This window comes from Physella acuta, unplaced genomic scaffold (genome assembly GCF_028476545.2).
Source record: "Physella acuta isolate Inbredline_101_S28 unplaced genomic scaffold, ASM2847654v3 ptg000573l, whole genome shotgun sequence".
Lineage (NCBI taxonomy): Eukaryota > Metazoa > Mollusca > Gastropoda > Physidae > Physella > Physella acuta.
In genome coordinates, this window is record NW_026732092.1 from 146,670 (window position 1) to 174,581 (window position 27,912).

Genomic DNA, 27,912 nt, shown 5'->3' on the forward strand with positions numbered 1-27,912 from the left:
AGCCCACCACGGATTATAAGCCCACCATAACAAGGGATTGTAAGCCCGCAATAACAAGGGATTATAAGCCCACCACGGATTATAAGCCCACCACGGATTATAAGCCCACAGCGGATTATAAGCCCACAATGACCGAGTTCTCTCCGCCCAGCCAGTTCCCTGTGCGATGGCTGGAGAACTTCTACAACTACACACCTCACTCGTACCTGTCTATGTGGGAGAAGACGAGCTGGGTGAGTACACCTGTCATTTGGTGACATGTCATAGATGTATAGACATGACATTTGATGACACCTGACCTATTATAGATGTATAGACATGACATTTGGTGACGCTTGACATGTCATAGATGTATAGACCTTGACATTTGGTGACGCTTGACATGTCATAGATGTATAGACCAGTCATTTCGTGACACTTGACATGTCATAGATTATAGACCTTGACATTTGGTGACGCTTCACATGTCATAGCTGTATAGACCAGTCATTTCGTGACACTTGATATGTCATAGATGAGATGATAGACATGTCATTTGGTGACACCTAACATCTTACAGATGTATAGACCTGACAATTGGTGAAACTCGATTTATCATAAATTTAGAGACCTGACATTTGGTAACATTAGACTTTTTATACATTATAGACTTACATTTATACTTGTCATACATGTATAAACCTGTCATTTGTTGACATTATGCTTGTATATATACAGACCTGACATTTGCTGACATTCGACTTATCATACCGTACCATTTTAGTTCCTGCCTAAATTCCACGGCCTATTGGGGGGTAAAATAAAAATAAAATCTCCTATACAGATCTAACTACGGCTTAAACATATACTTTGGGATCGATTTTGTTTGGAAAATAATATTACCTTCCAGACAAAAATATAGAGCGTGCTATTTGCACGTGTTTTGTTATATTCTAGTTACTTTTACTTAACTTTATCGACCAACCCTCTTCTTCACCCCCCCCTTCCCCCCCCCCCCCCGCCACAGTCACGCGTACATTTTTAAATCCTCCCCCTCCCCTTTAACTATTATATATCCCTTAAAACTGTATTCCAACGTACATACTAATTCAATAAAATGCATTGTGTATGCGATGTTGGCAAAGTAAATAATTTATTTAGTAATTCATTCTACTCGGCAATGTCTGATTTAAATATTAATAGCTGAATGTGCTGGGGACAATAGATAAAAAGCCTTTAAAAATTGTCTATTTCCGATTCATCGTGTCCTTGGTTTTCATCTTAGAAAGACATTTCTACAATAGAAGTGGCTCTGAGTTTTAATACTTGACCACAAACCTACAAACAAACACACGGAAAGTTCGCCGTAAAGAAATGATGTGTAAAACTGCAATTTTTCTGTTGTGGCAGGCAGTAGTGTTCTGACCCGTGTTGTTTTGTGCGCATCATTTCTTTACTAATTATATGAATCTAGATGTCGTGTGCTGTTGTTGTTTGTTAAGACTAGAGAACTATAGTACAAATGTATACAGTTCGAATGAAGCATAAGTGTATTAAAGCTCAATTGAACGTGTGTGAGCACCTTCCTCCCCCCCCCCTCTCTCTCTCGTCCAGACGGGGCCACAAAAATTGACTTTTATCAACCCCCTTCTGCCCCCCCCCCCCCTTTCCTGCCATATTTACTGGAGTTGTAGAATACAATCTGTGAAAGTGTTTCCTTGTTGATATACCTGTTATTGTTTCCTTCTACCCGTGGGTTAGGATGAGGAAGTTGACTTTACCTTCTTATGTAAATGGTGTGAACATATTTTCATAGAAAAACCTGTCACAAATATTTGTATAGTGGACCTCATCGCAAACATTTGTTTAGCTGAACTTATCACGCGAATTTTTAATTCTTAAGCGAATCTTGTCACATGTATTTTCATTTCTGTAACGAAACCTGTCACAGGTATTTTCATTTCTTTAGCGAATCTTGTCACAGGTATTTTCCTTTCTTAAGTGAATCTTGTCACAGATATTTTTATTTCTTTAGTGAATCTTGTCACAGATATTTTCATTTCTTTAGCGAATCTTGTCACAGGTATTTTCATTTCTGTAACGAAACCTGTCACAGGTATTTTCCTTTCTTTAGTGAATCTTGTCACAGGTATTTTTATTTCTTTAGTGAATCTTGTCACAGATATTTTCATTTCTTTAGCGAATCTTGTCACAGATATTTTTATTTCTTTAGTGAATCTTGTCACATATATTTTCATTTCTTTAGCCAGGAATTTTGTCACAGGTATTTTCATTTCTTTAGCGAATCTTGTCACAAGTATTTTCATTTCTTTAGTGAATCTTGTCACAGATATTTTTATTTCTTTGGCGAATCTTGTCACCGTTATTTCCCTTTCTTTAGCGAATCTTGCCACAGGTATTCTAACTTCTTGTTGATACTTTGAGCGCCAGATATCTGCTTTCGTTTACACCCTTTACGCTTTATCTTAGTCAAAACAATTTTACCTGTTTTTCCCCCGCTGTTTTTAACGACATATATAACTACGTACTACGCTTGTTTAAAGCAGACGAAACTAAAATGTCCTACAACGAATATGTTAATGATGTCACGTGAACCATCACGCACCTGAATTGACATACTCTCGACACCTGGATGTCATCAAGTTGTTAACTTGAGCCTACATCCAACCCGTCAGAGGCTGCTCGTGTAATAGATTAGGTTCATTTCTAAGGCCGCCTTCCGTTCGATCAAATCTGGTTCCGTTCTGTGGGGAGAAAATGGCCCCAGGTCACGTGCTCCCGACCCGGAAGTTGGAAGGGATCTCGATAAACTGACGAGATTTCCATTAATTGGCGGGATTTCTAATGACACAAGAAACTCTTTTGTCTGCGTGTTATGCTTGTCTTAAAGGTGTTTATTTTTAACGTTTTATTCCGCATCTCGTGTTAGTGTTCTTGATTTTAACGCGACATTGGTTTTATAGACCCATTTACCACAGTATTTGTATAGCTACCGTATAGCCCCCGCCCCCTGCATTAATTTTCCTCATTTTCATTTTTGTATAGCATTTTTAAACTAAAATTTCTCCGTAGGCTTGCTCTGCTTTATCTGAAACTTTTTAAAGTATTACTTTAACTAAAATTTCCCCTTAGAATTACTTTGTTTTAACTAAAATTTCCCATTAGATCTGCTTTGCTTCAACTAAAATTGCCCCTTAAAATAGCTTCAACAAAAACTGCCCCTTAAAGTTGTATCAACAAAAATTGCCCATTAAAATTGCTTCGACTAAAATTGCCCCTTAAAATTGCTTCGACTAAAATTGCCCCTTAAAATTGCTTCGACTAAAATTGCTTCAACTAAAATTGACCTTAAAATTGCTTCAACTAAAAATTGCCCCTTCAAGTTGTTTCAACTAACATTGCTTCAACTAAAATTGCTTCATCTAAAATTGCCCCTTTAAATTGCTTCAACTAAAATTGCCCCTTAAAATTGCTCCAACTAAAATTGCCCCCTTAAAATTGCTTCAACAAAAATTGCCCCTTTAAATTGCTTCAACTAAAATTGCCCCTTAAAATTGCTCCAACTAAAATTGCCCCCTTAAAATTGCTTCAACAAAAATTGCCCCAACAAAAATTGCCCCAACAAAAATTGCCCCAACAAAAATTGCCCCAACAAAAATTGCTTCAACAAAAATTGCCCTGTAGTTTTGTTATGTTTAGCCCGGAGCTGACCCGGCCGTCAATGACGTCAGTGGACTATAATTGCCCGCCGGTTTTGCTGGCAGCTGTTTTCTCTGGGGCGCCGTCTTGCGTCAGACGTACGTATTCCAGATCGATATTATTAACCTATTGATTAGCTTCCAGATTGGAATGCCTGGTGTCCGTCCCCCCCCCCTTTATTTTATCCCCGTGGATATCTAGAGCATCCCTCGACGTCTGGTGACTTTAATGTACCCTGTTGTTTCCTGTAGGCGTTTTATGATTTTCATGACCCAGATCTCGTCAGCGCCTCGATCGATGAATGCGTCAACGGGAGCCTTGTGGCCGGACACGTGAACTGACTTTTTATTACTTGTTGTTTTTTTCCTCATTAACGTTCAAACGCATCTCACTAATGTATGTACATATTTCACCCCAACCATATGAACCGCATATCCCCGCAACAATGACAATGCTTACATTCGTATATACCTGTGGTAAATATTTCAGTGGTGTGTATTGTGACACATGGTAGGCCGCTTTAGCAGGAAACCATGACAGCACACCACGGTCTAATAACTCTAAACCACGACAAGCTCGTCACGCTCTGATGCTCACAACCATTCTCTACACGGTAGTTACGGTTCTTGTCCAAGGGAGGTGATTCAGTATTTGTTTTTATACTGGCCCCGTTCTTGACTTGGAAGTAAAAGTCACCTAAATCTCATCTCCCTGGGAAGCAATGTTATTTCCTGGTGAAAAAAAAAAATAATTCAAATAAACGACACCTTGGTTGTATTATTGACGTAAGAGAAAGTACCGGTGTACTTTAGTGAGGGGGTGGGGGTGTGGTTCCTGTTCACCAGGGGGGTGGGTGTCTGGTGTCAAGGCCGTGCCTGAAAACTGTATCAATAATTGTCAGAACGTGTCCCCCGGGCCCTCGTCCAATGTACATTTACACGGTGTATACATGATCATTAGGCGGGGATTTTCCTACACGTTTTTTTTTTGTCTTAAATAACTCTGTCTGTCTGTCTGTCTGTCTGTTTGTCTGTCTGTCTGTCTGTCTGTCTGTCTGTCTGTCTGTCTGTCTGTCTGTCTGTCTGTCTGTGGTGTTATATTCAAGTCTCATAACTCAGTTTTTATTCATTTTCGATAGTGCGATATTTTTTACATTAAATCTAGATATATCTAGATAATGGAATACAAATACTAGATGAGGTACTTATTATATTTTAAACTTAGGTATCGACTATTTAATTTTTACCCTTCCAAATCAATAAAAAAATATACAAAAAAAACATGCATTAAAAAATATACACTGGAAACTAAATTGAGTTTAACATATTTCATAAGCGACCAAAACTGGTATCCTACCCATCTACAGAAAAAGTGTATTTAACTCGTTTTATTTTTCTTTTACAAAGTTATAGAGATAACTCCCTTTCTTCGTGATCAAATACATATGTATTGATCTACCTACAGTATGGTAAACCCATACGCATACCGAAGCATCACATTCAGAGACACATACCATTTACCGGAACATACATATACCACACAAAACACACACACCACCAACACATACATACCACCAACACATATACACACATCTAAATACACATATAATTCGACTATATTCCCTGACTCTGTTATTTCCATAAGACACTAATCCTCTTATTTCCATCAAACAACTCCTCCCACACCGAATAAGGTTTACATAAGAGAATGATCGGCAGAGCCTGTGTATGGAACACGTCTGTAAAGCCCGCCCCCATAGAGTCGCTGCGCTCACCCTTGTACCAGGAAATCAGGGGGTCTGTCAGATCGAATAATTCTAAGCTCATTTGAAATTCAAATATAGATTGTTACTGTACATGATTTGTTACGATCTGGAATATTTATATATTGTAGTGTTTACTTTAGGTGATGGGGGATTCATCAACAGAGGCATGTGTATGTGGGAACAGGGCATTTCCCCCCTGTCAATTACCCCCCGGATATTTCCCCCCCCCCCCCGACATTACCCCCCAGAGTAATTACCCCCCTGTCAATTACCCCCCCCCCCCCCCTGTCAATTACCCCCCGCCCAGTAGGACATTACCCCCCCCCCGGACAGGGTTAGAGTTAGGGTTAGGGCTAGGTTTAGGGTTAGGTCTAGGGCTAGGGATAGGGTTAGGGTTAGGGCTATGGTTTGGGCTAGGGTTAGGGTTAGGGTTAGAGCTAGGGTTAGGGTTGTGTCTAGCTTTGGTTTTGGTTTTGTGTGAAGTTTTAGGCTAAGGTGGATGCTTAGGTTTCGGTCTTTTTCTTAAGGTTTGGATTAAAGTAGTAAATAGGTATAAAATTCTAGTTAGAGTGGATTTCAACTTGAGAGGGGGGTGGTAATTCCCCGGTGGGGGTAATTGACAGGGGGGTAATTGCTCTGGGGGGTAATTGCTCTGGGGGTAAATACGGGGGGGGGAAATGTCCGGGGGGGAAATATCCAGGGGGGTAATGTCCTGTAGCCGTGTATGTATATATATATATATATATATATATATATATATATATATATATATATATATATATATATATATATATATATATATATATATATATATATATATATATCAGCACAGTTATGCCCCTGACCTCCCCTGATTACGACATTACCCCTGTTAAAAGTAACAGCCCTGACCTTATGTTTCCAACCCCCCCCCCCCCCTACCCCATGATTTCCAGCACTAAACTAAGTGACGTCCCTAGCCTGAATGCCCCCCCCCCCACTTCATCACGTGGTTTACTCGCCCTTGTTACACCGAGTCCACTCGACCTAAGGGAGTTAATGGAGCATCAACCCCCCTCCCACACCCCACCCTTACCATCAGTCAACCTAGGGAGAGACCAGCACTGAGTGAACCATTTTCTATGAGCAACCACAATGGCGGTACATTTACACCACTCGTACACTAATTACTAGTTTAAAAGACCAAAGTATCGGCATTTCCACGGTGTAGTTTTTATACATTCAAGTCAAATAAATGGATACCGTTTTCAGTCAAGGTAACGCATAAGTCAAGTGAAATAAATGGATATCAGTTTTCAGTCAAGACAACTAAATCACGTAAAATAAATGGATATCAGTTTTCAATCAAGACGGCCAAGTCAAGTAAAATAAACGAGCCGGCCCGCGGCATAACATACGCCGCTATTTAGTTGTTGTTTTTTCTACTTTTCAGTAATTCATAATTTGTGAATTCGACAGTACCAACGCTGACACTGAAAATATTTCTTTAAAACACTATAAGTAGCTCGTTAAGGACCATAACCCCCCCCCTTCCTCTCCCCCCCCCCCCCCCCCACGTTTAAAATCGTTTCAAACTAAATTATCTGCCCATAATAGCCGTCACTAAACCCAACTCCACGAAGGTAAACATAGCGTGAACCACAGCTCACTAAGATCATGTAGGGGTGGGGATGTTAGGGAGCGCGCTTGCAGCTTGTTTTCTAACGGCTCGAAGAAGAGAATTATATATATAGAAAATGGGTATCAGAAAGACCTGTAAATAAAGTGTTTTATAAACTTGACATTTTCAGTATAAATCAATCAGAGCCGACGTTTATGATGACGAACTCGTTTGTAAGATTGATTCTTTCCCGTATTGTTGTAGTTTATTGTTGTAATTGGGATTGTGTTGTTGCATGTTGTAATTGGGATCGTATTGTTGCATGTTGCAATTGGATTGTATTGTTGCATGTTATAATTGGGATTGTATTGTTGCATGTTGTAATTGGGATTGTATTGTTTTAAAATTGGGATTGTATTGTTGCATGTTGTAATTGGGATTGTATTGTTTTAAAATTGGGATTGTATTGTTGCATGTTGTAATTGGGATTGTATTGTTTTAAAATTGGGATTGTATTGTTGCATGTTGTAATTGGGATTGTATTGTTTTAAAATTGGGATTGTATTGTTGCATGTTGTAATTGGGATTGTATTGTTTTAAAATTGGGATTGTATTGTTGCATGTTTTAATGAGTCTGTTTTGTATCATGGAACGGTCTGGTCGTGTGTTAGCGTCGTGTTCTGTATCAGTTGGGTACCTGGGCAGGAAGTTGGGGAAAGCAAGGCGTGTTGGAGCAGTACATATCGGTTGTCTTGCGTTTGGTATCGAATGGTACAAAAGCCTGATTGGAAATCTGTCCAAATGGCACATCAGCCCGAACGGAGGTTCGCCCAAATGGGTCTAATTCCCGAATTTGACAAATGCCAAAATTAACGTTTCCCGAATGCGATAATTTTTGAAACCCACATTGCAGACAACACAATCGTTTTAAATTATAATGTAATGGCCCTATCTAACATAATCTACTCTGCTTCGACTGGTCTGGAAAGGAATTTAACTTACTAAGTTACTTACCGTCCCATATTACTGTCACACGTCATTTAAAACATACCTTCAGTATAACTAGTCTTTTAGGTAGCGGTTTTTATAGTTATTATTATTGTAATTTAATGAGCGCCTTATATTGGTTTAGCTGTGTGAACCCGGTTTTTCCCTTTGATATCGGCTAAACCATACCATATAATTGACATTCAACTTATAATGGTTTAGCTGTGTGAACCCGGTTTTTCCCTTTGATATCGGCTAAACCATACCATATAATTGACATTCAACTTATAATGGTTTAGCTGTGTGAACCCGGTTTTCCCCTTTGATATCGGCTAAACCATACCATATAATTGACATTCAACTTATAATGGTTTAGCTGTGTGAACCCGGTTTTCCCCTTTGATATCGGCTAAACCATAACATATAATTGACATTCAACTTGGGTCGATCACAGTTGACTTGACGAAGAACGACAAACCTGGTACAGTCCGTATCGAGCGAGCGGCGAGTAGCGCTACTGGATCACTGGGGTTGTTGTTTTCTTCTTATGGCGGGCAGGACACGGGACCACACAATTTAATTATCGCTCTCACACATTCCCAGGCTGGAATAGATTTTAATGGTGTCATGTGACGTTGGTAGATGGTTGACGTCAGTAGATGTGTGACGGTCGTAGATGTGTGACGTTAGTAGATGTGTGACGTTAGTAGATGTTTGACGTTAGTAGGTGTTGTGCGTAAGCAGATCTGTGATGTTAGTGGATCTTTGACGTTTGTAGGCATGAGGCGTAAGCAGATATGTGACGTTAGATGTCCCACGGTCTTGGTATGTTCGTTCTATGGTTGGCCACAATTGTCATCTCTTTACTGAATGGTCACAGATATCTTGTACAGTATGATAGAAGATAATACTGATAAAATTATGTTTATTCTATCTCATGTATGTCTTTCTTTCTATGGTGACAAGTAGGGTGGGTGCGGTTGATGTGCATTGGCATGGGGAGGGGAGTGGTGTTCATCCCGCACACCCCGAAAAGACGCCTGAAAGAAACCCTGTTGATATTGAGCCAGACGTTACATAGTCGGCGCCAGGGACCACCATCAGTGTTAGATAGCCATAGAGCTTGCGACACACAGCACAGCTATTAGATCTACCCAACAGCTAGCCAGCCATAATGTGAGATAGCCATAGAGCTTGCGACACACAGCTCAGCTATTAGATCTACCCAACAGCTAGCCAGCCATAGTGTGAGATAGCCATAGAGCTTGCGACACACAGCTCAGCTATTAGATCTACTCAACAGCCAACCAGCCGGCTAATTCATCACAGCATGCTCGTCTAATTATTCGAATTATACCCAGGGGATGTAACAGCTGTATCAATGAAATTAATATCATTACCTCCCTTGAATATACCCCGAGGTTTAGACAAGAGACGGCTAACATGTTGAAGTGTTTTTTATGCAACCAGCAAAAGAAAAGTGGAACGAGATTTATTTTTTTATCGGAACTGTCCGCGCCGCAATGCTAAGACACGGCTTTTTTCTTTCGTCACTGACACTGGGTTTTTCGTCAATGATATTCATATGTCGGTTTTTCGTCAATGATATTCATATGTCGGTTTTTCGTCAATGATATTCATATGTCGGTTTTTCGTCAATGATATTCATATGTCGGTTTTTCGTCAATGATATTCATATGTCGGTTTTTCGTCAATGATATTCATATGTCGGTTTTTCGTCAATGATATTCATATGTCGGTTTTTCGTCAATGATATTCATATGTCGGTTTTTCGTCAATGATATTCATGTCAGTTTTTCGTCAATGACATTTATATGTCGGTTTTTCGTCACTGACATTTATATGTCGGTTTTTCGTCACTGACATTTATATGTCGGTTTTTCGTCACTGACATTTATATGTCGGTTTTTCGTCACTGACATTTATATGTCGGTTTTTCGTCAATGATATTCATATGTCGGTTTTTCGTCACTGACATTTATATGTCGGTTTTTCGTCACTGACATTTAAATGTCGGTTTTTCGTCAATGATATTTATATGTCGGTTTTTCGTCAATGACATTCATATGTCGATTTTTCGTCAATGATATTCATATGTCGGTTTTTCGTCAATGACATTCATATGTCGATTTTTCGTCAATGATATTCATATGTCGGTTTTTCGTCAATGATATTCATATGTCGGTTTTTCGTCAATGACATTCATATGTCGATTTTTCGTCAATGATATTCATATGTCGGTTTTTCGTCAATGACATTCATATGTCCGTTTTTCGTCAATGATATTCATATGTCGGTTTTTCGTCAATGATATTCATATGTCGGTTTTTCGTCACTGACATTTATATGTCGGTTTTTCGTCAATGATATTCATATGTCGGTTTTTCGTCAATGATATTCATATGTCGGTTTTTCGTCAATGACATTTATATGTCGGTTTTTCGTCAATGATATTCATATGTCGGTTTTTCGTCAATGACATTTATATGTCGGTTTTTCGTCAATGATATTCATATGTCGGTTTTTCGTCAATGACATTCATATGTCGGTTTTTCGTCAATGATATTCATATGTAAGTTTTCCCATCCCTCCTGACGACACATCCGTTATGTGTCCAAGATCGATACGACATAATGCATATAAAGCAGCCCTGGGGTCGACCCTGTCGTCATGTATTAATTACGACCGGCTCGGGATTGAAAAGTCCCTTTTGATGTCGGGGGTTTGTGCCGGGACGTGTGGTATATAGACGTGTTGAAATGTGGCGCGGATTGTGAAATCTCGCCGTCTATCTAATAGCTATTGAGCTGTTTGTGGAGTTTTTATTAAACGCTCACCAAACATGGCTGAAATGGAGAGCAATGGAATCAAATTATATGGTTCGGCCGGCTGACTGCATGTAGGGTCCTGCACAACCACGGGGGGTTGCCGGGTGGTTGACGGGTGGTTGTGGTGACATTCAGATGTCGCTATAAATACGTGGTGCTGGGGATGTCTGGATGTGTCACAACCACGGGTGGTTGCCGGGTGGTTATCGTCTGGTTATGATGCCATTCAGATGTCGCTTGAAATGCGTGTTGCTGGGGATGTTTTCTTCATCCCAGCAGTTGCTGAAGCGAAACATTTTTTTTTAACTCTAAGCTCCTGGGTCAGCTGATAGCTGTAGTTAGGGTTAGCGGAAGGGCTGGTTATGTTTTGAATCAAAAATTAAATATAGAAATCAAAAGGCGGTTGTTGAAGACGTATCAGTATTAAGTGGGGCAAATGTGCTGTTGTTAATACAATTCATAAGTAATGTTGCGCAATCGGGTTCCAATGTGCTTGCTGGGTGTGCTTTAGTGCTCCTATAAATAGAAATGTTACAAATAAAAAAAAATATTTAGAAAGCTGGACTATAAAAATGTGTGTACTGACGTGTATCTCTTGGTGGTCCGTGTGTTGATGGTCATTTAACCCGGCACGTGTTCGAGTCCCTTCACCGCCTACGTGTCCCCACAGATGAGTGTACAATTGACCACACACATGTACACATGACCTTACACCACACAGTGCCCACACAAATCGCCATACTACCACTCACATGAGCATTCCATTAACTTTATGATTGATTACTGCAATGACCATATTATCATCCTTACAAATGACTACAAAACTGATTACACAATTGACAGCTCAAATGACCATACTATCAAACCTACAACTGACAACACAACTGACAACACAACTGACAACACAACTGACCAAACAACTGACCCCACAACTGACCACACAACTGACCACACAACTGACCACACAACAGACCACACGACTAACCACACGACTGACCACACAACCGACCACACAACTGACCACACAACTGACCACACAACTGACCACACAACTGACCACACAACTGACCACACAACTGACCACACAACTGACCCCACAACCGACCACACAACTGACTACACAACTGACCACACAACAGACCACACAACTGACCACACATCTGACCACACAACTGACCTTACAACTGACCACACAACTGACCTTACAACTGACCACACAACCGACCACACAACTGACCACACAACTGACCTTACAACCGACCACACAACCGACCACACAACTGACCCCACAACTGACCACACAACTGACCCCACAACTGACCACACAACCGACCACACAACTGACCACACAACAGAGCTGAGAACCACCCCATACGTCCCCACCCAGCGTATCCAGTCGTCGTGATTTGAATTTGTGAAAGCACTTTATGTTTTCAAAGCATTGCACTCATGTATGGGCCGTACTTTGATGCCTCGGGGCCCTACATAACTTTCTAAAGCCGTACTTGTTCATCACCCCCTCCCCCCGCCCTTCTCAGATGTTACTCGACATTCAAGGGGGTATTACAACTTGGGTTTGTTTATTGACTGAAGCTAGTCAGCCTAGAAAACAGGCACACTCGAATGAGTTTAATTACCGGTTTGTGGTGAAGACATTAGAATGTAATGATCATTTAGCTATATTTAGTACTCTATTTTTTACCAGTAGACGTGGAGCAAAGATACCTGCACATCTCTTGTTTATAATTCAGTACTTGGAGCTTATTTCTATCTATTTGGACAGACATTCGGGCAAATCTTGTTTATACTTCAGTAGTTGAAGCTTATATTTCTATCTGTTCACATGCACCGACCGGTTCATCAATACTTAATTGGCTTTTGAAATGTATTCTGACTCCAGTTAAAGTCTCCCCCCCCCCCCCCACACACACACCACAAACACACTCACACACACTCACCCTCACACACACCCGCACGCACGCGCCCTTATATGTTATAATGGCAGCTAATTGACGAATCGATGGCTACGGTCAATGATCCCCGGATCTGTTGTCCTGGTACACAAACATGTACTGACCCGAGTTGACCTCGTTTTAACTGAAGTCATCAAGATATATGTCCGGTGTTCGAGTGCACGGTCACATCATCCGGCCTGTTTACTTGACCACATGTACGTACATCCTGACCCACATTCTGACCCCCATCCTGACCCACAATCTGACCCCTATCAACATGTAAAGGCTTTACAACTTGCATCTACTTTACGGGAAATAGACATTTTGATAACAAAAAAACAAAAAGAATTACCGAAAAAGTGCATCAAATAAAAATGTCGAAATATATAAAATTAAAAATAATTATTTGATTATAATAATTTCATATTTAAACTGGATTCTCTAAAGTGCAGCAGTTTGCTTGTTTTAATGTAAGCATTTATTCTCACATTTTCTGTGTTCATATTTGGCTTGATTTCTACTTCCTGGATTTTTACGTGTATGTGACGTGTCGGCAAGTATCCTGTGATGTTGATTTTAATCTGTGAGCAGTTTGATTTGTCTGTAACATAAAACGCCAGACAGACCTGACTAACTTACCCCCAACCCTTCCCTTGAATAATAAAACTAAGACCAGAATTGAAAGTTTGAGTAGTCCGTAACATTATTTACCAGATAGACCTTTACTATTTCACCCCCCGCCCCAACCCCTCCCATGAATGATAAAACTAACACCAAAGTTCAAAGTTTGATTAGTCTGTAACATGATACACAACATTACCTTTTGCCTCCAAAAAAATATACTCCGAGATGGAAGTAAATGAGTTTGAGCCAATGGAACAACACGCGGTATGACGTCACGTATCTCACCTGGCTCTGGAGCGAACAAAGCTTGATTGGAGGAAATTAATGAAATAATGACATACAGATGTCACTAGCTCTTAGACAAAGCTTCTCAATCTATGCCAAAAAAAAAAACTCCCACACCAAGTTATGTATTTAAACAAAATAGCAATATAAACAGAAAGTGATATTTCAACGCCAAGGGTAGACAAAGGTACAGAATATAGTCCAAGTAAAGACAGAACAGACAGAACGGGATCCGAACCTACCATTCCACACGGCACCGAATCGCCTCGCCTTCCATGCATCAAGTCAGACGTGTAACCACTTCTGCCTGCTTCCACCCCCTCTATATGTATTTAAACAAGAACTCTATGGTTCCATTTTGCACTCACTTGTATGCGATGCAAGAGATACGTGTGTATAGTTTTGCGAGTCTTTACCATCAAACAGTGAAACAGAATCAGCCGTAATGACGTGGGCTCAACTTGGTGAAATCGCCCAGAACCGAGTACAATAGAGAGGTGTGGTTGGGTCATATGCTCCGTCGGTGGTCCACTGGTATGAAGATCATGATGATCATTGTCACAACCCTTTTGTATGACTGGGTTCATGGCATAAACTAAAGGCAAATACAATCCACATTATTGGGGATTTTACAGTTTTTTTTATTAATATCAGATATACAGCAGCTACACTACTAAAACCACGACTTTCATTTCGTCATCTTTTTTTATTCCCTCTCACTTCCCCTCTTTTGCGCATGCGCCTGCCCACAATATATTTCAGATTCATATCGCCTTTTTACACCTTCATTCAAAACATACATTCATCCTACATTTGACTGTTACAATCATCATCTAATTTTAAAAAGTTGTTTGTAAAGAATGTTTAAAGATTAGCTTCAGCACCTTTTTTGTCCTAAACATATTTTAGTGTGGAGCATCCAACGACAACAATAGAAAGTCGACTACATATTCAAACAATTTGTGTTTAGTCCTCTAGGATGGAGCATATAACGACAAACAATTTGTGTCAAGCCCACAAGAACCAATACTTTGTGTACTCAAACAATGGCTTTCATCTTTGTGCGACAGAATGAGTCAATTTATAGATCTTTTCTCCACTTTCAAATTTTATATCCTCTACTTTTAAAATGCTGACATGTTCACGTATTGAATTGTGTTAAAACTAGACCATCACCACACAAACATCACATGTCTCTCTCTCTCTCAACTACCACTGTGATTATCTATTGTTCCGGCATTGTATTCGTGTATTCGATAATGTATTCTTTCTGTATCGATTCTGTTTGTTGGCTCTTAGTTCCTATATTGTGTTAGTATCGAATCTGTTTTGTTGGTACATAGGTCACTAATAGGTTTAATATCGATTATGTTTAATTAGTAGTTAGTTCATGTACTGTCTCAGTACCAACGAGCTAAATATCTTAAACAAAACTCTCCTCCATTAGCCCAAATAGATTGAATTTATTAAATAAGCTTTTAAAAAGAATTTTTTTCTAAATACAAATGGATACATGTAATATTTACTTTTTAAGCCTTTAGAACCAGCCAAGATATTTTACAAAATGAATACATATATTTAAACAATAGAACCTTTAGACACCACCAACAACGAAATTGATATGGCCTGTATTGTGTATATTTTAATTTACAAAATTTTTTACTCATAAGTTTGATGGGACGTGGAACTATCGAAAAGTCTTTCCGCTATAAAATTGTTCTAATCAACAGTCTTTGATTATTTGTAATTTTTTTAAAAAATTGCAAGTCGTTTCCCTCCCCCGATTCAAATCCCAAAATTAAATTAGTCACAACCTGTTTACCACGCTTTATTTAACGTATCCCTACACTAGTCCACCCACCTATGTGTTTACTGTATGTTGCAATACACAGGTGTGTTTATCTCCCATACTTTATTCTGTTACCCAGCTCAGCTGCTGTTTAGAAGGCGTGTGTTTTTTTTTCTTCAATTCAATTCAATGGCTGTTTTTTTGTCCATTCAACTGAGGTTATTACTCCGTGTTACCGGCCCTTGCGTTCTGCAGATGTCGCCACTTGTTTCAAAAAAAATATCCGGCAAGTTTGTGAGCTTGCCCCAGTTTCTGAATTACGTCACGTGAATCCGTCTCGCTTGGTTTGCCCTCCCCGCCTTCGTGTTGGTGGCAGACGAATGTGCTGCGTGCACAGGCCCCGCCCACAGCAGCGGCAGATACCGTTATACGGCGGGAGCGGGTGGGGGGGGGGAGCAACTCATAAATAAATAAATAAAACAGATTTGGATTAGCCCTAAGCTTAGAAAAACGAAACAACAGATTTGTAGTTTTAAGAACAGAAGACATTTGTCAAATAGATTCTACCGTCCGTACATCTTGTCCCATTCAAATAGCTCCACAGGCATTATGTCCCATTCAAATAGCCCCACGGCCCTACCCATGTTAAAACGTTGTCTCTCAACCTCTGAAGTTATTAAGGGCTTAAGTGAAAAAAAAAACAGATCAATAAACTTCATATGCAAATTGTGTCTAGTGTTCTATAACAAAGTAAACATGTCCTTGCTTTATCTATACTACGCAATCATTGTAATCTTCATTGTAGTAATCTATGTTGGCGTTGTGGGGGTCGCAAGCGGTGTCTCTTTCAGACTTTTTTCTCCGCTGTAGAGGGGGGGGGGGGTACTTGAAACTTTCGGAGGTGGGGGGGGGGGGCTACATTTTCCGAGGGAGGGCGGATACTTTTAAAATATTTTTTATATAAATTATTTTTCGTTCTGGGGGTGGGGTTAGATCTGCTTCGCGGGAAGCCCCCCCCCCCCCAAAAAAAAAGGATGCCTGGTAGAGGCAAGTGTTTTCTAACGTGCTGTTGATTACTGTGGCTACGTGTACTCTAGTCCCGTGGTCAGTGGACCGTGTCGCAACACACGGGGGTGCCAGCCAGGTATCACCCGTGTAAAGAAAATTTACGTTACGCATTCGGCTAGAGGCGCGCTGTTATAGTAACGAATCGATGAACGCCGTACCCTTGTATTTGTAACGGTGTTGCTGGTCTTATTCCAAAGTAAACTAGGCCGTCTCTGTTGGGGGTATCGAACCAGATTCAATACCTGCATTGCTTATGTTCTGGAAACATCTAGCCTATAAATATAAAATGCGCCGTCATTTTTGCCATGGTTAGTGCGGGTTACCCCTCTTTTATGTTGTTCTCTTAACGCGGCAGTGCACGATCGAATGTTGACCCTAATGTTGACCACGTGACGGCATAGATTTCCTTGCCCCTCCCCCACCCTGTTAGCATAGATTCCCCGCCCCTCACCCCATGCTATAAAACGATCAGATTTTGCACATGATATTGATGCAGACGGCGGGGGATACACCACCCCCTCCTTATTTGTTTTCTCTTGTTGTCCCCACATTTATATATTACTATATATTAGCACCCATACTGTTGTCCTCCCTGCCCCCCCCCCCCACTGTTATTTATTACGATCTATTATTAACTATACTGTTGTCCCCCGTGTGCCCCCCCCCCCCGGGCTAAGATGAACGCCTTAAACATGCCGCTGTGAAACCTATGCTGCTGAGATACCATCTGATATGTGGCTGGCGCTGTTGACACGCCCGGCTGAATCTGATCACACCCGCATACCACACCATCATCTTGTTTGTGTTTCACATTGTTATGGTTACTGTTGCTTGACAAATTTTAAATTGGATACGTCTTTTATTGAATTTGACATTTTATACACGGATTCTCTCTCTCGTTTTTTGTTTCTCTAACAAACAGTTTGTCGAGGTACAGCTATGTCTGTCTTATCGGGGTGTATGTTTATTTTCAAGTGAAGATTTATTCAAGTTATTGTTTAGGCTATCCCGGGTCTATATCCCAAACTAGACACACTCAAGCTACTGTTTAGGCTATCCCGGGTCTATATCCCAAACTAGACACATTCAAGCTACTGTTTAGGCTATCCTGTGTCTATATCCCAACCTAGACACACTCAAGTTACTGTTTAGGCTATCCTGGGTCTATATCCCAACCTAGACACACTCAAGTTATTGTTGAGGCTATCCTGGGTCTATATCCCAACCTAGACACACTCAAGTTACTGTTTAGGCTATCCCGGGTCTATATCCCAACCTAGACACATTCAAGTTATTGTTGAGGCTATCCTGGGTCTATATCCCAACCTAGACACACTCAAGTTACTGTTTAGGCTATCCTGGGTCTATATCCCAACCTAGACACACTCAAGTTATTGTTGAGGCTATCCTGGGTCTATATCCCAACCTAGACACACTCAAGTTACTGTTTAGGCTATCCTGGGTCTATATCCCAACCTAGACACACTCAAGTTACTGTTTAGGTTATCCCGGGTCTATATCCCAACCTAGACACACTCAAGTTACTGTTTAGGTTATCCCGGGTCTATATCCCAACCTAGACACACTCAAGTTATTGTTTAGTTTACCCCTGGCCCCAATCCTAACCCCCCCCCCCCCCACGACTCTGGTTGAGAAATCCATACTGCTATTGCTCTACATGAGCACCTTGACCTACTCAAGTCAGTAATATTGTAAGCCAAATAGCTGATATAATTGACAGCTGATATAATTGACATTATGAATAGGTTAAATATATGTATTAATCCTGGGAAATTTAAATGATAACATCGATAATATGATCCAACGATACCATCCATGACATTAGCCAACTATACCATCTATGACATGAGACAACTATACCATCCTTGTCATGATCCAACGATACCATCCATGACATTAGCCAACTATACCATCTATGACATGAGACAACTATACCATCCTTGTCATGATCCAACGATACCATCCATGACATTAGCCAACTATACCATCTATGACATGAGACAACTATACCATCCTTGTCATGAGCCAACGATACCATCCATGACATCATCTAACGATACCATCCATGACATCCAACGATACCATCCATGACATAATCCAACGATACCATCCATGACATAATCCAACGATACCATCCATGACATAATCCAACAATACCATCCATGACATAATCCAACTATACCATCCATGACATAATCCAACAATACCATCCATGACATAATCCAACTATACCATCCATGACATAATCCAACAATACCATCCATGACATGAGGCAACGATACCATCCATGACATAATCCAACTATACCATCCATGACATAATCCAACTATACCATCCATGACATAATCCAACAATACATCCATGACATAATCCAACAATACCATCCATGACATAATCCAACTATACCATCCATGACATAATCCAACGATACCATCCATGACATGAGGCAACGATACCAGCAATGATTCGTGCTTAGACCACAGTCATGTTTAGGTTCTAGAACATTCACCTCTTCTATGTTTACCCCCCTATAGTACAGTGGCTATAGTCACTCCCCCTACTATTTGCTTAACATTTGCTAGCGATTATTTTTTTTTTCTAACAACCAGTACCTGAAACTATTTTTGCTTGTTCCACTTTTTTTTTCTCGTTTGGCCTCTTTTTTTTTTCTTCCTACTCCCCAACTTTGAGTACTCATTCGATGATCAATGCTGCCGAAGGTTCAGTCGTTCACCCAGTTCACACCTCCCCTCCCCCCACCCACCTTTCTGGAACTGGTTCTGCTTTTTAAAAAAAAATGGGCCGCTGTGTTTGTCCTACAAAGCCGAGAAATCGTCTAGAGAGAAGTCCACCAGTTCACAGAGGTAGGTCAGGAACAGCACTCAGCGCGCCGGATCCTACTCGTTTTTCTACTGACGTCATCAACATGGCCGCTCTCGTGCCCCAGTGGTATTCCGCGCGCCGTTCCCGTTCCATCCAAAATGGCGAATAATGATTTTTGTTTTGGGCTATAAAATAAGATTTAAAAAAACCAGGCACATTTTTTTTTACTGTAGGTTTTATTTTTAAAACATTATTTTTAATTAAAGCTGAATTTATGAAGTGTGGGTTAAAATGACAATTGGGTCGTGTCATTAGGCGGAAGTAGCACCGGGGCAAAGGTGGGAGGGGGGATGGATGTAGGCTCGCTACGACTCGTTAATGAGTTCTATTCTTATTTGTTGCCATGGAAAAAATGTATTTCAAATGAAAGGCTTTACTGCTATCTGATGTTCCCGCATGAAAAGGCTTTAATTTCCGTCATACGAAATACGATTGTTGATTTCTTTGCAATTTTCTTTTTTTTTTAAAGACATGGCGTTATTTTAATCATTGTGAACAAACACATTTTTGCTCCAATATTACATCCCCCCCCCCCCCCCAGTAAACGCCGGTGTCCTAATCATTCCTTGATGTATCCGCTGTATCTTCATTAGATTGTGTCATGCGTCGCAGTGACGTCAAATGACGTAGCTAGTTATTTTCGGCTTGTTTCTAGAGTGAAGATGGCGAATTTTTTTTTAGTTCTTTTTTTTTCTCTTTAGTAGCCGTATCTTCAAACAGAAAGGAGTTAGGTGTGTTATCAAAATGTGAATATTGGGCGACACCTTGTCTCCTTATGTGACAGGTGTGTTATCAAAATGTGGATATTGGGTGACACCTTGTCTACTTATGTGACAGGTGTGTTATCAAAATGTGAATATTGGGTGACACCTTGTCTCCTTATGTGACAGGTGTGTTATCAAAATGTGGATATTGGGTGACACCTTGCCTACTTATGTGACAGGTGTGTTATCAAAATGTGGATATTGGGTGTCACCTTGCCTCCTTATGTGACAGGTGTGTTATCAAAATGTGAATATTGGGTGTCACCTTGTCTCCTTATGTGACAGGTGTGTTATCAAAATGTGGATATTGGGTGACACCTTGTCTACTTATGTGACAGGTGTGTTATCAAAATGTGGATATTGGGTGACACCTTGTCTACTTATGTGACAGGTGTGTTATCAAAATGTGAATATTGGGTGTCACCTTGTCTCCTTATGTGACAGGTGTGTTATCAAAATGTGGATATTGGGTGACACCTTGCCTCCTTATGTGACAGGTGTGTTATCAAAATGTGAATATTGGGTGTCACCTTGCCTCCTTATGTGACAGGTGTGTTATCAAAATGTGAATATTGGGTGTCACCTTGTCTCCTTATGTGACAGGTGTGTTATCAAAATGTGGATATTGGGTGACACCTTGTCTCCTTATGTGACAGGTGTGTTATCAAAATGTGGATATGGGGGTGTCACCTTGCCTACCTATGGGACAAATTATTTATTTTTAAACAAGAAGCGAGTTGAATTCTGATCCTATCGAATATGCGTCTTACAAAGCTGACATTATTAAAATTTCGATTATTTCAAACCGCTTGTAATTATTTGCACAAAATCATTTTTATTCCACCGGTCAGTTGTGTTTTGTATATTACCATCAAATTATAAGAGGGACGGGGTGGGTTGGAGGGTTCAGAATTTTGCGACGGGGGAGGGCGGATGGGGGGGGGGGGGGGGGTTCAGGAAGTTCGACAACACGCATTTGAAATAGGAATGTAAAAAATTGAATTTCAGCTGTTATTTGGCGTGTTTAGAAGGCTGTTGTTTTTTTTTTTTGCTTGGACAGTTTTAATAGAAATCGATTCATGTAATCCATTTTGAGCGAGCTGATAAAAGTATTTGAAAAAGAAAGCCATGTTTTAAAAAAATATATTTGAAAGTGGGGTTTTGGCTGATACGTGACGTCATTTATGGATGACCCCCTTAGAGTTCATATTGTTTTACGTATCTCCACCCCACCCACCACTTCCCGCATCCCGCCGTTGCCATCCCCCAGGCTAGCGACGCCACTGTGTACATGTGACTAAACATGTGATGGCAATTAAAAACGTTGAGATAGCAAAATCCTCGTGGACTGTACGGCTAATCTAATAACATGGCATGCTTTATTTATGTTACATGTGGGGCCTGCTAAATACAGTGGAGTTCAAGGACATTTTTTTTTAAAACTAAATAAATGACTAAATTTTTAAAAATGCTCCTGAACTAAAATTTATTTAGTTATAATTAATCCCTGTTCTGATTTAAAAAAAAAAATTAAAATGTCCTTGAACTCTTTTTTTTTAATGAATAAAACAGAACAGAGGCTAAAGATGACTAAATGTAAATTAGAGTTCAATGAGATGTAAAAAAACAATTGAGAGAAACAGAACTGGGGCTGATTGTGAATAAATAAATTTGAGTTCAAGGACACACACACAAACTGTATAAAACAAAACGGGCTGATAGTGATTAAATAAATTGGTGTTCAAGGACACACACAAAAACTGTGTAAAACAAAACGCGCTAATTGTGCCAGTCTTTCAGTTTGACCGCACTAGTCCATGCACTTCTCTAGAATGCACATCTAGAACATGTGCATTTGTTATGAAGGTCAAGGATAGCACTGCAAGCAACTAGTAGCGCAGATAGGATGGAAAGTGGGGCGAATTTCTTCCCTTGTATACAGCTGGCTGTTGGACTGTTTTAGACTAGCTGTTGGGCTGTTTAAAGTTTGGTGTTTGGGCTGTTTTAGATTAGTTATTGGGCTGTATACAGCTGGCTGTTAGACTAGCTGTTGGGCTTTAAAAAGTTTGGTGTTTGGGCAGTTTTAAACTAGCTGTTTGGATGTTTGCAGCTGGCTGTTTGGCTGTTTTAGAGTAGTTGTTGGGCTGTTAAAAGTTTGGTGTTTGGGCAGTTTTAAACTAGCTGTTTGGATGTTTGCAGCTGGCTGTTTGGCTGTTTTAGAGTAGTTGTTGGGCTGTTAAAAGTTTGGTGTTTGGGCAGTTTTAAACTAGCTGTTTGGATGTTTGCAGCTGGCTGTTTGGCTGTTTTAGAGTAGTTGTTGGGCTGTTAAAAGTTTGGTGTTTGGGCAGTTTTAAACTAGCTGTTTGGATGTTTGCAGCTGGCTGTTTGGCTGTTTTAGAGTAGTTGTTGGGCTGTTAAAAGTTTGGTGTTTGGGCAGTTTTAAACTAGCTGTTAAAAGTTTGGTGTTTGGGCTGTTTTAAACTAGCTGTTTGGATGTTTACAGCTAGGTGTGAGGATGTAAGGTCTACATCAGGCTATTGCGATGTTTAGACTATCGGCTCTTTACGTCAACATGAAAGTACTTGAGGGCTTTCTAAAGTACTTGATGGCTTGCTACGGTTAGACAACATGAAAGTGCTCGATGTTGGGTGCCCATGACCGTAAGGTGTCAACGTGAAGGCAAACCAAGTTTTCTCTTAGTCTTGTCTATTAATCTAACCTTGAACTTCAGTGACACATCCATGACTTATCTACCTACCCACATTCCCCGACCCTCCACCCCAAACCCATATTACCAGGTACATTAACTTGTAATATTGTGTATGATGACAGTTAAACAAAAATAGAACAAAAATAGGTACTTATCTACTAGCGATACATGCATATTCAGTATTCTTTTTACCAGCATGGCCGATAACTCTAAACCTAACCCTAATTGGTTCAAAGACGTTATCGCGATACCTTTTTTTTTTTAAATACAAAAACGCGTGTGTGTGGACATGGCTGCATTTTTATTGAATTAACTTTTTTTTAAATAGTTTGAATCAAGTAAATCTGTATTTTCAGATTTCCAATCAATCATAATGTAGTGAATGATAAGGTCGTAAGGAAAAACGTATTGTGCGGTATCTGTCTGTCTAGCCACTCTTCCTGTAAAAAAAAATTAAATAAAAAACTGCCCAGTAATCGGCAAATTACCCCGGTGTTTAGAAAGACCACTAATTGTGACAAGATGTTTTTATGCCATTAGCGTCTCCTAATGGCGCGTGGATTTTTAAAAAAAAATTAAATTTATTTTATTTTATTTTAAAAAATATCTTTGCACACCCAGTCAAAACATCTTGGGTCATCATCATCAAGGCCCCCCCACACACACAAAACTACCCCCTCGCCTCCCCACCCCGCCCTCAATTCCACCAGCCACTGGCTTTGCCAGGTCAACGTCACCTATCCCCCTCCCTCCCCCACCCCCCTAAAACCCCAGTGTCTAGAAATCGGACCAAGCCAAATGTAGCTGGCCTTGTGTTGTCGCCAGCGCGCGAGTGAGGCGAGCAGACGAGAGCGGGACGACTAGCGGGCTCTGCGCCATTTATTCGTGTGTTGCCCAGTGTAAACAGCGTTTTAACGAGATGGTTATAACATACTACAGCAACGATAGTCTCGTAAGTACAGCCTTACCTACTCAAATACTCACTAGTCGTCGTGTATTTGCTTACTAAAACATTTTAGCTTAGTTACATCAGCTTCTGCTCGCCGAATTCTATTGATCCATATAGTCAAAGTTTTTATTTTATATTCTTAGACCCCCCCCCCCCCCGATGTACGTAGATCTAGCTCTAGATCTAGTAACGTCATTGCATCTCGTTGCTCTGTTTATTTATTTTTATATTTAATTCCCGAATTTTTACACTTTAATTTTATCGACCATTTTCGGTATTTATTTTACTACTAAATTCATAAAGATTTGGTCTGATTCGTTTTGGAGACCTAAACTAAAATGCTTATTTTGGCCAACAATTTACTACTACATGTGTCTATGGCCTATGATATTACGTAGATCTAGTCCACGGGTTCCCAACCTGGGGGTCGCGACCCCCCTGGGGGTCGCGAAGGTCTTTCTGGGGGGTCGCCAACTGGTATACTAAACCTTAGTAATTTGAATTAAAACATAAATATTTAGAAGAATTTTTGAAATTCGGCTTCATTAACATCACTGGAAATGTAATAGAGAATAATAATCATTAAAAAAGTTTTAAAAAACCCACGTTTTCTGATTGAACTAAAAAGTAGAAAATAAATGCTATAGGCCCTACATCACAATAATGCAAGCGATCACTCTACTATAAGCGATCAAAAACGTGGGGCGCCGAAGTAAAAGTTATATTACTATTGATTAGATAATACTATTGACTTTTATTAGGGAGCTTGTAGAGAGTCAACAGTATTAGAAACTGTAAGAAAATCACGGCGCCCCACGTTTTTGCTCGCTTATAGTAGAGTGATCGCTTGCATTATTGTGATGTAGGGCCTATAGCATTTATTTTCTACTTTTTAGTTCAATCAGAAAACGTGGGTTTTTTAAAACTTTTTTAATGATTATTATTTTCTACTTTTTAGTCTTTGTCTGTTTGTTTGCATTAAAATCTTGCTATCGATTTTATCTTTTCACTTTTTTTGGGTAAACGAAGACAACTCGTAAAAAGACAACTCGTAAAAAGACAACTCGTAAAAAGACAACTCGTAAAAAACACGTTGTTTGAATACGTTACTGACTAGAACACATAGATTTGAACCCGTGTCGAGTGGGATAGCAATCGTGTGCCCAACCACTCGACCATATCGTCTCCCCCAAACTGGCCTACCTCCTGTAAGTTTAAACTCGGTTCAAGCTAAATTCTCTGCCCCTAAGCCTGTGGCGACATGTGATCGTTCGCTTCACTGCGCGCGAGGTACGCGTCGCTGGTTTTTTTTGTAATGGCTAGCAGAGGAGAATTATATATATAGATTATATAGCGGTCTAAAATGCTCAATAAAATGTTTCCATTGATCAATTTAGTAATAATAACAATTGAATATTCAATGGTCATCCAAAAGAAAGCTTCCCTGAAAATTTCAGCGCGCTAGCTAACTGGGAAGTGCCAGAAATTTCGATCGCAAGATTTGATTGGAAAGACAAACAAACACACAAACAGAGAAAGCAAGTTAAAGAAAACGTGGGAAAAAACAAAGCGCACTGTACAAAGTTGTTCTCAGTCACGAATCTATGAAATCTTCAAAACTAAAACGTCATTTGAGATGAGTCATTCGGAACACACCAAAAAATATATGGAGTTCGTTCGTCGGTAAGAAGCTAGTTGTAAACGTCAGAGACTTGATCGAACAGGAAGTTTTCACCTGCATTAGTGCAAGCATCAAATGAAGTCGCGATAGAAAATACCAAGCAAAAAAAAAAAAAAAATAGAAAATCTCATCAAACGCTGCATGTACGTAAATGTTAAATAACACATTTTTATTGAAATTAAGCTTTCAACATTGTTTGCTTTCCAAGTTGATAAATCAACAGACGTGAGTTCGTGTTGGCAGTTGCTGGTCGGTGTCTATATTCATGCGGATGATAACAAAGAAGAGTTGCTATTTGGTGAAGATAGCATGGAGAAAATAAATACGTTTTTTTTTAAACGGGATGATTAAAATGGGTTAGACCGGCTGTGGGGGTTTGTACGGATGGTGCGCCTTCTATGTTTAGCTCAAAATCGGGCTTTCAGAAAACAGAAAAGATTTAGTTCCTTAACCACTGCCCTAACCAATCGACATCAAGAGTCCATTGCTAGTATAAGTCGTAAATTATATAAAATCTGGAACCTTCAAAGACAGAGTTTCTTCCAGGCATCTCTTCGAGGGGCGAAACCCCCCCCCCCCCCCCCCCCCGAAAATTTTTTACCGCCCCCCCCCCCCCCCCGAACGAAATGAAATTTATATAATTTATATAGAAAATATATACTTTTAACAGTGTCCGCCCCCCCCCCCCGGAGAAAGTTTACCGCCCCCCCCCCCCCCCCCCGAAGATTTCAAATGCCCCCCCGGAGAAAAAAAGTCTGGAAGAAACACTGTTGAAAGAGCTGAGCAAAAACATTATTATAGATCACGAGGTTCTGCTCTTCTACACTACAGTACGCTGGCTGTCAAACGAAATGTTGTAAATTGTGTTTTTGAATTGAAATCTGAAATCAAATTGTTCTTGGAAGTGCAAAGGAAACAAGACTTTTTGATATACTTAAAACAACATAGAGTGGCTGGAGAGAGTATCATACCTAGCAGATGTGTTCGAACATCAAGATTAGCTTAACCTGAAGCTTCAGGGGGAATGAACAATATTATAACTTTCCATGATAATCTCGGGGCATTTTTATCAAAGCTGTAAAATCGGTAAAGAAAATAAATCTTGGAAATATTGTAAATTTGAGAAACTCTGCTGTGTGGTAGATGAATCTGATTGTGAGATAATTAAAATTTTGAAAGAAGCGATTTCTGGGCATCTTGAATCTCTTGAAAATGAACTGCATCGCTATTTCTCTGAGCTGAAAAAAGAAGAATCTGCATTTACGCATTACCCATTCTCTTCTTCCCTTAATGTTTCCAGCATTCCCGATGAATTACAAGATGAATTCTTTGATTTGCAGAATGATTCCGAGTAAGATGAAAAACTGCAGACACAATTTTGGTGTAGTATTCACCATTCATACCCAAACGTAAAATTGATTGACTTTTCGAGAATATATTTTCAACACTATTCTTCGATTAAAAACAAAATTAAGATAATTATAATGACATAGGTTGGCGTTAACAAAATTTTTTTAAAATTAAAAACTAAACCACGCAGGTTTAGTGAATAGTATGCAATTTTACTCATGCTATTAAAACAGTTATCAAGAGTAGTTCATATTAAAAGTCTACTAGAAAATCTTATTTTAGTGCTTATTACTTTCCATACTAATTTCGGCTTTTTAATTCTATGGGGGTCGCGGGTCACTTACTTTTTATAAAAGGGGGTCGCCACTCGAAAAAGGTTGGGAACCACTGATCTAGTCTATATTAGATTATGTTGGGCTACTGTTTGGCTACCTTAAAAAGTTAAGTCACCGCTAAGTTCGCGTCACCACTAAGTTTGTGTCACCACTTAAGTGTCACATCACATGTCACCAATTTTATATATATATATATATATATATATATATATATATATATATATATATATATATATATATATATATATATATATATATTGATAGTGACGTGAGCATCGCCATTGATCAATACAGAGATCTACTCCATTCATGGGCCTGTTTCGTCTAATAATATTTTTACCAATGTTGTGGTCCACTGTTATCAATCACTATGATGGTCCAACAGCCCACTGTTATCACGGTGGTACACCAGCCCACGGTGGTTGTCCAACAGCCCACTGTATACACCAGACCACTGTGGTGGACCAACAGCACACTGTTAACACGGTAGTGGTCCAACAGCCCACTGTATACACCAGCCTACTGTGGTGTTCCAACAGCCCACTGTGGTGGTCCAACCGCCCACTATGGTGGACCACCAGCCCACTGTGTGGACCAC

General features: G+C 39.9%; 1 protein-coding gene across 6 annotated transcripts in view; it reads left to right on the forward strand.

Moving 5' to 3' along the window:
- Positions 1 to 27,912, forward strand: part of LOC131946853 (nuclear hormone receptor HR96) — a 102,170-nt gene that overhangs the window by 64,069 nt on the left and 10,189 nt on the right. For 2 of the 6 annotated variants that reach the window (XM_059307824.1, XM_059307825.1), the window contains exon 1: positions 101 to 233. The exons of 3 other annotated variants lie outside the window; for them this stretch is intronic. In XM_059307824.1, coding sequence (XP_059163807.1) covers positions 129 to 233 — 105 coding nt within the window. In that variant the 5' untranslated portion in view covers positions 101 to 128. Of the gene's footprint in view, positions 1 to 100; positions 234 to 23,877; positions 23,952 to 27,912 lie in introns of those variants that run through there. One more of the 6 variants, XM_059307829.1, reaches the window with a different exon arrangement.